This window comes from Phaseolus vulgaris, chromosome 3 (assembly GCF_051622355.1).
Source record: "Phaseolus vulgaris cultivar YP4 chromosome 3, ASM5162235v1, whole genome shotgun sequence".
NCBI lineage: Eukaryota > Viridiplantae > Streptophyta > Magnoliopsida > Fabales > Fabaceae > Phaseolus > Phaseolus vulgaris.
In genome coordinates this window covers 25,914,068-25,926,462 of record NC_143500.1, presented here as the reverse complement: position 1 = coordinate 25,926,462, position 12,395 = coordinate 25,914,068, and the positions used below count along the sequence as shown (strand labels likewise).

Sequence of the window (12,395 nt, the reverse complement as noted above, 5' to 3'; positions counted from 1 at the left end):
ATCTAAACATAAAATGTACAATTTGAATTATTCAAGATAAAACACCTAAGGGCGTTCTATTTCAAAAATAATGAAGGAAGGTGTATTATACATGGTTGAGATGCCCAACCGAGGACATACAAATTTTATATATGGTTGAAATGGTCGACCAAGGTTTAATCTCTAAAGGGATTAAACCTGTCAAATTTGAGGAACTAGTGTACTATGGATGACTAAGAGGACTAATCGAGATCATACAAACACTAGGATTATTCATGCTAAACTTCTTTTAAACCTAGGACTAGTATGTTATACATGGTCAAGATGATGATGGATTGAGGTCATATTAACCTAAAATGACTAGTATGTATGAATAATGATTAAAAATCAATTAATGCTCTAGTTACTCCATATTGTTAGGTTAAGACAAAATTAACCTAAAAAGTCGTTATATGAATAATATTTTCACTCACCTTTATAAATAGATAAATAGATGAATGTTACCTGGTGAAAAGTATATTTCATACAATATTTAATAAGTTATGTAATGACTTAAATCTCATTATTCATACTCAAAATTAATTTATCTTCAAAAGAAAAAACATTTTCCAAAAAAACAATATTTTTATATAAGTAGTAGTATTGTTAGAAATTTCAAATCACTTCAAAATTAATAACAAAAATCTATAAATAGTGATATACAATGACGAGCCAATAAAAACATAGTCAACTTTTTCTAATTTTATTTATTTTTATTAAATATATTAACCTTTGCAAGACAACACTTTAAGATTTTTTCACCATTACAAATAAAACACCATACATAATAAAAACAACACTCCTGGACTAAAATGTACTAAAAACAATTTGTAACCTGGTTGGACCAACAAGAAAGTACTAATTAGATTTGTTTTTCTAATTTCAGAAACATTAAAGACTCCATTTAATAAGATAATTTCTAGAAAAGAAGTCTAATTTCACTTGACCCTCTCCTGAACACGTGTCATGCTCTCATTTGCCATACTTGTTTCCTAATATAAATTGTTTCCTGATACAAAGAACTCACATGAACATTAACACCAGAATCTATAAAGCAATCATTTGAGTTAAAAACATAATTTAAGTGAAAAACTAATGACATGGTAGCACCTATATTATTAGGTTTTAGCAAAGTTATTTTATTAAAAGCATGGATTTTGTATGAGGCGTCACGCTCCCACTAACAACTGGAACACCTTCAATTAGCCTAAATAATACCTGATATCCGAATGGTTCCACTCATTTTTTCTTTCTTAAATTCTTCTCCTACTTGAACACTTTCACAGAAGTAGCTATCTTGGATTGTAGAAAGTTAAAACCGGTGTTGGAGTAGAAAATTAGGGTGTGCAGAAAGTAGGAGTGGGTTAAAGCAAAGTGGCAGCCATCGTAAATAAGATGTACATCTGAGGACATTTTGGCGTAAAGCTTTGCATATAAGGTGAGAGAGGAGAGCATCTTTATCCTGTGTTTTGCCAACTCAAATCAACCATGGGAACCTCCACAACCTTCTTCTGTGCCTTCTTCCTCGCATGTGCGATTCTCGCCCAATCCTCATCGTCCACTCTCGAATTCACCGCCGACCTCGGCGCCTTCTTCCTCCCTGTCAAGTCTGAATGTCGTGGATCCGTCGCCGAGTGCGGCCTCCTCGCCGCCGCCGACGACGACGCCGAGTTTCTGATGGACTCCGAGACCAGCCGGCGCATTCTGGCAGGAAAGACCTACATAAGCTATGGTGCGCTGAGGAGGAACACAGTCCCTTGCTCGCGACGCGGCGCTTCCTACTACAATTGCCGGCCCGGCGCTCAGGCCAACCCCTACAGTCGCGGATGCAGCGCTATCACCCGATGCAGACGTTGAAAAAAAACTGTTATTCCTCTCATTTTATTTAATTTAATTTTAATTTTAATTTTTGTAATTGATGAAAATCATTGTTGTCATAATGTCACGCTACTACATATATACAAGTAGAGAAGAGAAAGAGAAGTAGACATGAATAAAATCTAATTGCCGCCGTTTGTATCTGTATTGTAATTCAATTTAATCTTAGGTACACATATTATTGTTTATTATTATTATTTGTTGCGATTTGGATGTGTGAAATTTGTCATCATTATTCATATTTTTCTTTTATTATTTATTCTTGTCAATTTCGTCGGTGGTTTCTGTTTGAGTGCCTGTATTCCTTCTTTTCGTGTCGGAAATGAAAGAGAAATTTAGGGGTAATTCATTGATTTGATAGACTTACATGGTGGCAGTGTTTGGTTTGGAAGGCAATATGAATTTATTGATATTTTCTTTTGCTTTTGGAAAAAAAAGAAAAACTATTTCGTTCATTTAGTATTATGATCCATCTTGATGCAATACTATGTATTAACTGTGTTTTTTTCAATTAGAAATGGAAATATTACATAAAACTTGGTGGCAATTGAGATGGTATTTGAAATAATTTGTAGGAAGGGAAGGGTAAAAATGTGAGTGTGTGTTTGGATTTTGGGATGTGTGGCTTGAGAGGGAAGGAGGGTAGCATCTGTCCCATGTGCTGGCCCTCCGTGTTTCCCTTTTCTCTTTCCAGCACACGCTTTGTTGAAATTGAGGAAAAAAATAGTAGAAAAACTAATAGGGCCATTTTATCACAAAAAATAAAAGAATATGAAGATGAAAAATGGGGAAAGACAGTGGATGCCCCTAAGAGTATCTGTTTATGAGAAAAAAAAGTAACACTTTGTTTTTTGTTATAGGAGCATATAGCAAAATTTGAAAAGGGAGATTGTTTTTTCTTTTCCAGCCTCAGTGCCGCAGATAGCGCAGGTATATAATTTGAACAGTTGTATATTTACATCTGCAAATTTGAGTCCCCATAAATAAATTGAATAACAGCAAATAGTAGTAATGGTATGTATGGAGGAACAATTACTCCTTTGGTTGAGTTAGTTATCAAATTTATTGTGGTCTTTATCAACCTTGGTAAGAGGGTAGTCATTTGAAATAAACAGGCTTTGAATTTCTTTTAAAATGTTAGCTTTCTTTTGGTTTCCATTGGAGGAGGAATTGTATTCTTATCCTGGATTTTAAAGGCAGAGTCACATGCATTATTATTATTATTATTATTATTATTATTATTATTATTATTATTATTATTATTATTATTATTATTATTATTATTATTATTATTATCATTATGAATTGAAATGAGTGAACGCGCTCCTATGATTATTATGATGACATTGGCATCTTCTTTACCTTTATTGTGTGACAACTAAATACACCTCACAAACCCTTGTCCCATTATCTTGTGTACAACTATAATTTTGTCTAAGAATGAGAGAGCCCAAACCCCAAACCCAACAATACTCTTCTACGTCTTTCTCCATTCACACTTCATAGTTATTGCATTATTTAGCAATTCTGCGCCCATATGCTTATCTCAACGTGATTTTCCAAATAACTCAACAAACTATGCTAAGCTGTCAAAGATCATTACACTTGGTGATGCAACCACAAATCAAAACAAAAAGCAAAAACTCAATGTAAAGAGAGAGAAAATCCAGCAATTCTAGACTAACTTGTAGTTTTCGACGATCTAGAAAAACGCGCAAATCATGCAAATTTCGGTGAGGATCCATAAGTCTATCTCAAGCCAAAAAAATGGTTTTTGAGTTTTAACATTTGGAAAGGGATCCGATAATAATTTTTTAGTAAATATTTTTATATAGCCTGATAATCTTTTCTATATTGACATACAACTATTCATTTTTTACATTATTTTTTTGCAGCAAACAATTTTTTTTAGAAGAAAATGAAATAATAGCAATGTATATATATATATATATATATATATATATATATATATATATATATATATTCCCAATCTCGTCTCTGAAAATGGGATGCGTAGTTTAAAATGAAGGACTTTATTGCATCAACGCCACCAAATTAAATGAACTATTAATTATCTCATATAAACATGTTTCCTATCTTCCATTTTCTTTATTAATTCTGCTCTTTCTTCCCATTAATATTAAAATTAAATTAAGCATAAATTACTCTTAAAAAATTGTTGAAGAGAACAAAATTATTTAAGTGTTGTAAAGAGTACTCTAAGGATACTTGTAGGTGATGTAAGACATCTTAATAATTAGGAATAAATTTTTGGCCCTTTGGTTTTTTTTCTTGATGGAGAAAGTTTCCTGTAAATAATTACTTATGTCACCCGAAAATAAGCAAAGAAACGCGTGTCTTCTTATAACTTGAACCAATCTTGGAGGAAGACAAGGCAAGTTAATATTTACATTAAAATATATCATAAAATTAAATAAATTATTTTAAACAAAAGGTAAAGAGGTAAGATTGTTAATTTGTAGTACTATTTATTTTAATACCCACCTAGGAAAAATAAAATGGTAAAAACTTGGTCCTATTCTATTATTACATAAAATAAACACCTATCTCCCTTTATATATATATATATATATATTATTTTTAATAATACAGTATTGCATGAAAGTGGTTTATTTATTTTTAAATAAATAAAGAATAAAAATTATATAAATATATTATAAATGTTTTTTTATTAAAAAATTATTTCTCCAAAATTTCATTTTTTTAAACTTTCTCTGAAATTTTAAGTTATATGTTTCATAATATTATCACCAAAGAAGTGAATTAAGATAAATTGATCATAATATTGATTTGATAAGTTATGCTGAGAGAACTCCCGACCACACACAACCACATAATAAGGAGGATGAAGACCTAAAGGTGGTTTATAAATTTATTTTCAAATATGTGTCTAATTGGGCTTTTGTTTATTTTTGTAGGCTCAATCAAGAGGATAACTCTAGGGTAAAAGAATGTACAAACATATCCAAGAAGACCTCCAACTCATGAAAATATAAACTAGAGCTTTGATCTGAAGAACACAAGAAGACTGAGTTTCAGCTGACTAGTCAACATTATTTTTGGGCCAAACTTTAGCTTAAATAAATTGTATAAATTGTTTAAGATTTCATGGGCCACGTATTGGACCTAGTAGCATAAAATAATTGGACCAAATATTTGGGCCAAGTAGCATAGGTTTATGGACTTGTATTTGGACCAATAAAAAAATAAGTTTAGTTAGGGTTGAAAGTAACTAGTTAGGGTAACAATTGAACTTCTTTGAGCCCAGTGCAACCATAAAACGTATAGGGTACATTAGAGGACGAAAATTACCCTTGCATGGAGCACATGGACGTCCACATGGAACCTAAGACCGGAGAGGAATTAGCATGAAAGGTGTGAGCTAAACATGGAAAACATGAGTCCACATGACACCTTCTCATTAGAGAGTTTTAGTTTCAATTTTCAAATTTTGGCTCCAAAATGTTCAGTCGTTTCTCCTATAAATTGAGGTGCTTGACTCATGAATTAAGAAGATCAATTTTATGAGTGTTATGATGCCAAGTTGCTAGCTCTTGCACTCTTTTGTCTAAACCTCTCTAGGTTAGCCTTTGGTCTTCTCCTTCACCTCCCAACTAATTACTCTCCCTCCTCCTCATGCACCTTCAAGGAATCCATAGCTCCATTGGAGCCATCCTTGTTCCATTTCTTCCATCTAGCTTTCACCCTATCTATCAACAATTCAAGAAATCAATTCAGAATGAAGGCACACACTATCAAATTATTATTTAATTAAAAGAGGATGCTACTAATGTAAAATTTTAAATTTGTGGATGTAAAATTTTAAATTTGTGGAACACAATTGACTTCTGGAAGATACAAAAGAATTTTTTTCCAAATAAACATGTTACCTCAAAGTAAAGAAAAGATAGTTTTATATCTACTTTAACTTGAATATTGAATTAGAGATGTGGTAATGGATTATCATTGTATAAATGCGTCAACCATTTAATTTATTTATATTAGTTACGTATATAACACATACATCAACTAACATATTTTACAACCATTAAAATTAAAAAATCTACAAAACTATGTAAATATAATACATATCAAAATACTTATAGGAAGAAAGTGAAAACCAAATCCTCTATTGACACATGCTCTCCTCCTATGTACAACTATAGTAGTTCATATATATATATAAACTAAGGGAAATTAACCATTTTTAAACAAGATACACACATACACTCTCATTAGAGCACAACAATAATTACAAATGAAGCATCTTTATTTAGGAATATAGGAATCCTCAACTGAATAAATGGAATATGGCAATTTTTCATATTCAACGCCTCCCAAGAAATTCATATGAAGTATATCACTACAAAGATTAATACTTGACTCATTAGAAAGACCATTAGGAGAAATCAATATGAGTTTCTTATGTCTAGGTGATTCCTTGTATCTACTATAGAAAGCACTGATACAAGAATCTCCTTTAACTTCTCACTAGATGATGTCTTATTTATGTGACTAGATTGTCAGTAAAATATGAAATATTTCCTTTTAGTATTGATGTATGTGCTTAATACTACAACCATTGGGGCAACAATAGTATCCTAAGTATTCCCTACCAAGCACTCATAAAAAGGACACAACACAGAACAAGGTACAACACAAAACAAGGTACAACACAAGGTCCATGATAAGTGCCATAATTCAATAATATTTCATACAAAAACATAAACACTTATGGACTTAAATTGAGAAAATATTTATAATTCAACCCCTAATTTAGGAATTTGAACCTTTTTACATATTTTTTTTATAAGATGAATGTCAACGATTTATTCTCAAATTTGTGTTAATTTGAGGATTCTAGGGGAAAATGGACATAAAAGGGCTAAAAGAGAATGGACAAATTGAAGACAAGAAGAAAAGACAAAGTGGAGTATTGAAAACTGGCTCAAGACTCGCTTAAGCGAGTTCACTCCAATAAAGTTGGGTTTTTCTCGTAAAGCTCGCTTAAGCAGGTAATATTGCGCTTAAGCGAGACTAATGACTTTTTACGGCAAGTGCACCGCGTTGTCAAAAGTAATAATTTGTCCCTAAGGAAGGATATTGATCCCACAAAGAACAATTGAATTATCAAGTACAATATTCGCTAAATGTAAAACAAAACAATAAAAAGTGTGATGAAAGTGGTTGTGTTAGTGATGATTAATAAGAAAGCAGACAAATAATTGGTTGCTTTAAGTTGGAAAAATAAGGATTAGGTTTCATCTTTCTCACTCTTATGTATTTTGATTAGCATGTTAAAATTATGTTCTTTGATTGAAAATGATGCTCGTATAAAATTCATTTATATCGATTTCTCGTATATAAAATTATTAAGAATGTTTCCTAAATATTGATTCCTCGCATATTTATAAAAACAACTTAGAATCAAGCTCAGACGTTAATAACAATTAACATTTCAAGTCTATTCCTATCACTCAAATATGTTAAGTGTCGTTGTTTAGGTCAGAACCCTAAAAATACTTTCTAGTCAGATTTAAGATTCTAGATCAAGAGTTAGAAACCAAACAAGAATACCAATAATCAATCAAGAACAAAATATTATATCATATTTAAATATCACCTCAATACATAAGAGTTCGAACAGATTACTCTCAATCTGAAAAGGTAGAATTAACCACACATCTTCTAGCACCTTCTACTCTCCCAACTGGTTACAAGTCACTCAATGGTGTTTTCATCTCAATCTGGCACACTAGGGTCAAGCCTCAAACCCCCTATTTAACCTAATTTGCTAGGGTTAAGTGGCTTCTTGTGTCGTGCTAATGGGCTTGTTGATTAAAACATAAAATGGCCCAATGGTTCTGGCGCTTTCTCGCTCAAAATGTCTCAATCATCTTCATGCTCCTTTATGATGTAACAAAAATAAAAATTAAGCAACTTCAACTGTCAATTCATCAGTAAAACTCTCAAAATTATTTAAGGTTCACATACTCACTTGGTTTAATTGGTCTCTTTCCTTTTTGTTTTATCATTTTTTGACCTAATCAACCATCTTGTTAAATTTTCATGTATCACAATTTCAACTACATTTGAATAGAGATTCAATCATATTTCCCTTTCTAACCTGTGTCTAATTCATCTCACTATTTAATATTTAAACACAAATTATATTTTTCCACAATTCAAAATTAATATTCTAGTTTTTTTTATTTGAGAAAAATAAAACTAGAAAACTACTCAACAATTAAATTAAAACTAAAACTTATTCAAGGAAAATAATTCAAAAGACATAAAACTACTAAATAGAAAAAAACAACAAATTTATTCAAAATAAAAAATAAACAAATAAAACAAACTAAGCAAATAAACAGAAAACAAAATAACCGACAAATAAAATAAATAAAAAACCAAAACAGAAAATTTTTTAAAAATCAAATAACTTAAAAGAAAAGAGAATTAGAAAGATAAAACCATATTTTTGCTCAATCCTCTCTTCCTAAAAAGTCATCCAGCTCTTTGTTAAAATCTTCATTTATAGTCTTGCTTCATTTGCTGGATCTGCCTCCAAAATAATAGAACTTGTCCCCTGGCCAAAATACATAACCTGCAAACTGATCGTGAGACATATAGGGAGGGGTTACATTTGAGAATTTATATTTTAAGGAAATTTTACTCGCTTGAGCGACCCCTGTAAGAAAACTCCATTTTTCGACGTAAAACTTGCTTAAACGAGATTCCCTGCAGGAAAACTCTATTTTTCGGTGTCAAACTCGCTTAAGCGAGATGACTCCAGAGAGCACCCCACTTTTCGTCGTTCAACTCGCCTAAGCGAGAATGGACTCGCCTGGGCGAGAATCCCTACAAGAAAACATGATTTTTTGAAAGGTAAAATCAAAACAAAGATAACAAAACAACATAAAACTAAAATGTGGATTAGGTTGCCTTCCAGTAAGGGTTCGTTTAACGTCATCTAGATTGACGCCTGTTTATTTCAAGGTGGACAACTCCCTTTGTTACATCCTTTTGTACAAAATCTTCCCCTGCATTAAAAATTTTTAGACCATAAAAAAGATTAAAAGTTACCTCCTCATTTTGAGCTCTAAGTTGAAGTTCTCCTTTGTCAACATCAACTATGATTCTAACAGTCTTCATAAAGGGTCTACCAAGTATCAAGGGGACCTCCTCATCTTCTTTCACCTCCATTATAACAAATCCACAGGGAATATGAACTTATCCACCTTCACAAGAACATCTTCAACCACACCATAAGGATATTTGGTTACTCTATCAGCCAGCCGTAAGGTCATCTTGGGGGGTTTAATCTTCAAATCTTCTATTTTCTTCAGCATTGACAAAGGAATTAAATTTATGCTTGCCCCCAAATCCAGTAAGGCATTATCCACGGGAAGATTAAAAATTCTTGGGTCCTTGGATTTGTGAGGCAAGCCTTTTTGAATAATGGCACTGTATCTATCCTCCAACTTTATATTTCTTCTTGAATATAGCTCCTATTCTTTTGAAATCTTTCAAATGTTGAATCTTGCTTCATATTTCTTGCAAAATAATTTTTAGGGAGCAATTTTTCAAAAACATTTCTTTCCTTCTCTTTTTATAAGGAGCATGAGGATATGATAAAAAAATTTCAAAAACACCTCCCTCCTTATTTTTACTTTTTGCTCCTCACTTTTATTCTTATCTCTTTCTTTTTCATCACTCTTCCCCTCAGTTTCATTTATTCTTTTTTTCAGTAACTACATTATTGCAATGCTCTTTTGGATTGCTTTGGTAGTTGACAGAAAATTGGCCATTGTGTCTCTCTGCTAATTGTTTGGCCATCTGTCCCTTCTGAATCTCTATATTCCTAATCGTTGTCATGCTATTTTCTTGATTGACCACAAGTTTCGCCATGGCATCTTCAAGTTTACTCATTCTTTCAGACATGGATGGATAATTAAATTTATGTTGCTGTTGGAAAGGCCCCTGCTTATTAGATGAACCACAGTCTTGCTTCTACCCAAAATTTTGTTTTTGATTACTTTTCCAACCTTGAGAATAATTGTCGAAAAAGCCACCTTGCCCTCCTTGATTGCCCATATAACTTACCTCAATTTCAGGTGAGTTGGTTTGATAAGAACAGTGACCATTAGGATGATCACCTCCACAAAAATACACTTGATTGGTATACTCTGACTTTGAGATGAGTGAATTGCATGCAACTTTTGGGGCAATTTATCCATTTGTGCAGTTAGTTGCTCAATCTGCTGTGTTAGAAATTTTTTTTAGCCAAGAATGCATCTTCTAACAAACCTTTCTTCTGAATACCTCATCTATCATGTTGGGCTTGGTAATCATTTAATGCCAATGCATCAATAATCCTTGTCGCTTGTTTTACATCGAGAACCATCATTGTGCCACCAGCTGCAGCATTTAGGAGCATCTTAGTATCAGATCTGAGACCATTGAGAAATATGATTAGTTGAGCAATATCTTCAAACTCAATATCATCTTGAATATCAATATCAATATCAACTCAATATTAGTTGACCATTTGGGCATTTTCTCAATATCATCTTGAATCTTTCCCATGTCTCATAGAAGACTTCATTTGCTCCTTGTCCGAACATAGAGATTTCATACTTTGCTATATTGTAGCGAGAGATTGGAAAAAATATCTGTAGAAATTTTTCCTCTACATCCTCCCAACTAGTGAGGCTCTGATTTGGAATTGATTTGAGTCATTCTTTAGCCTTTCATGCCAATGAAAAAGGAAACAAGTGCATATGAACATTTTCAAGATCACCTGATTGAATGTTCATTGTTCCCACCAATTCATAAAATGTAGACAAATGTGAATATGGATCCTCATAATCCATTACTATAAATTGATAGGCAATGATGAGAGTGAGAAAAACGGGTTTTATTTCCAAGGCCTTGACGGGAGCAGGTATTGCAATACTAGAAGAATGCCTTGGCCATTGGTACATGATATAATCTCCTAGTGTCCCCCTAGGAGGTGGTGCTTGCTCTTCTATCATGTTACTTTTCTCCTGAAAAATATTGTTAGTGGGAAAAAAAAAGTGGTTGAGGATTCCTCTCTAGTATCTCCTTGTCTTTCTTTTGTCTTTGTCTTGTTGTTTCTTTTGGCTACCCTATCAATCTTTGCTTCAAATAATAATCGGTCTTTGGGAATTTGACCTCTCAATATCATACAAGACAACTAAATCAAGGGTTAACACAATGATTTAATAGAGTAAGAGAGTATTTTAAAAAAAAATTAAAAACAAATAAAAGAAAATAAATTCAAAATAAATTTGAAGATAAAAGAAAAACAATTAAAACAAATCTGCAGAATAAAATAAACAAAAAATATAACAATAAAAAAAATAAAAAAAATCAATAAACAAATATAAACAAACTATAGAAATATAAAAAAGAATTAAGAGCTATTAACCAAAATAAAAACAGTTAGAATATTCACAATATATAGGAATTCATACTCAAAAATCAAATTGTTCCCCGACAACGACGCCAAAAGCTTGATGACTTTTTACGGCAAGTGCACCGCGTTGTCAGAAATAATAATTTGTCCTTAAGGAAGGATATCGATCCCACAAGGAAAACATGAATTATCAAGTACAATATCTGCTAAATGTAAAATAAAACAATAAAAAGTGTGTTGAAAGTGGTTGTGTTGGCGATGATTAATAAGAAAACAAGCAAATAATTTATTGCTTTAAGTTGCAAAAATAGAGATTAGGTTTCATCTTTCTCACTCTTATGTATTTTGATTAACATGTTAACATTATGTTCTTTGATTGGAATTGATGTCCGTATAAAATTCATTTATATCGATTCCTCGATATAAAATTACTAAGAATGTTTCCTATATATTGATTCCTCGCATATTTATAAAAAGACCTTAGAATCAAGCTCAGAAGTTAATAGAAATTCACATTTCAAGTCTATTCTTGGCTCTCAAATATGTTAAGTATTGGTGTTTAGGTCAGAACCCTAAAAATACTTTCCAGCCAGATTTAAGATTCTAGATCTAGAGTTTGAAACAAAACAACAATACCAACAATCAATCAAGAACAAAATATTATATCATATTTAAATATCACCTCAATACATAAGAGTTCGAACAAATTACTCTCAATTCCAAAGGGTAGAATTAACCACACATCTTCTAGCACCTTTTATTCTCCCAATTGGTTACAAGTCACTCAATGGTGTTTTCCTCTCAATTTGACACACTAGGGTCGAGCCTCAAACCCCCTATTTAACCTAATTTGCCAGGGTTAGGTGACTTCTTGCATCGTTGATATGATTCCAATAACATAATGGAGATATAATATGAACATGTTATGGATTCAACAAGAGTTGGAATATGATTAGGCACTTTCTAAGAATTGGATCAATGTTCTTAACATTCAAGAACTCACCAAAACACAAGTAACCAAGCCAAACTCATATAA

At 32.0% G+C, this 12,395-nt stretch overlaps 1 protein-coding gene and 1 pseudogene across 1 annotated transcript; both read left to right on the top strand.

Moving 5' to 3' along the window:
- Nucleotides 1-1,458: 1,458 nt before the first annotated feature.
- LOC137806886 (protein RALF-like 33) lies at nt 1,459-2,103 on the top strand. The gene has a single exon (XM_068607248.2). The coding sequence runs from the start codon at nt 1,507-1,509 to the stop codon at nt 1,873-1,875; it is 369 nt and encodes a 122-aa protein (XP_068463349.1). The 5' UTR covers nt 1,459-1,506; the 3' UTR covers nt 1,876-2,103.
- An 8,355-nt stretch (nt 2,104-10,458) lies between these two features.
- Nucleotides 10,459-10,565, top strand: LOC137808887 (small nucleolar RNA R71; annotated as a pseudogene).
- Nucleotides 10,566-12,395: the final 1,830 nt, after the last annotated feature.

Bases quoted from the DNA above. Each gene is read 5' to 3' on its own strand.
- LOC137806886 (XM_068607248.2), top strand. From the start codon at position 1,507: ATGGGAACCTCCACAACCTTCTTCTGTGCCTTCTTCCTCGCATGTGCG.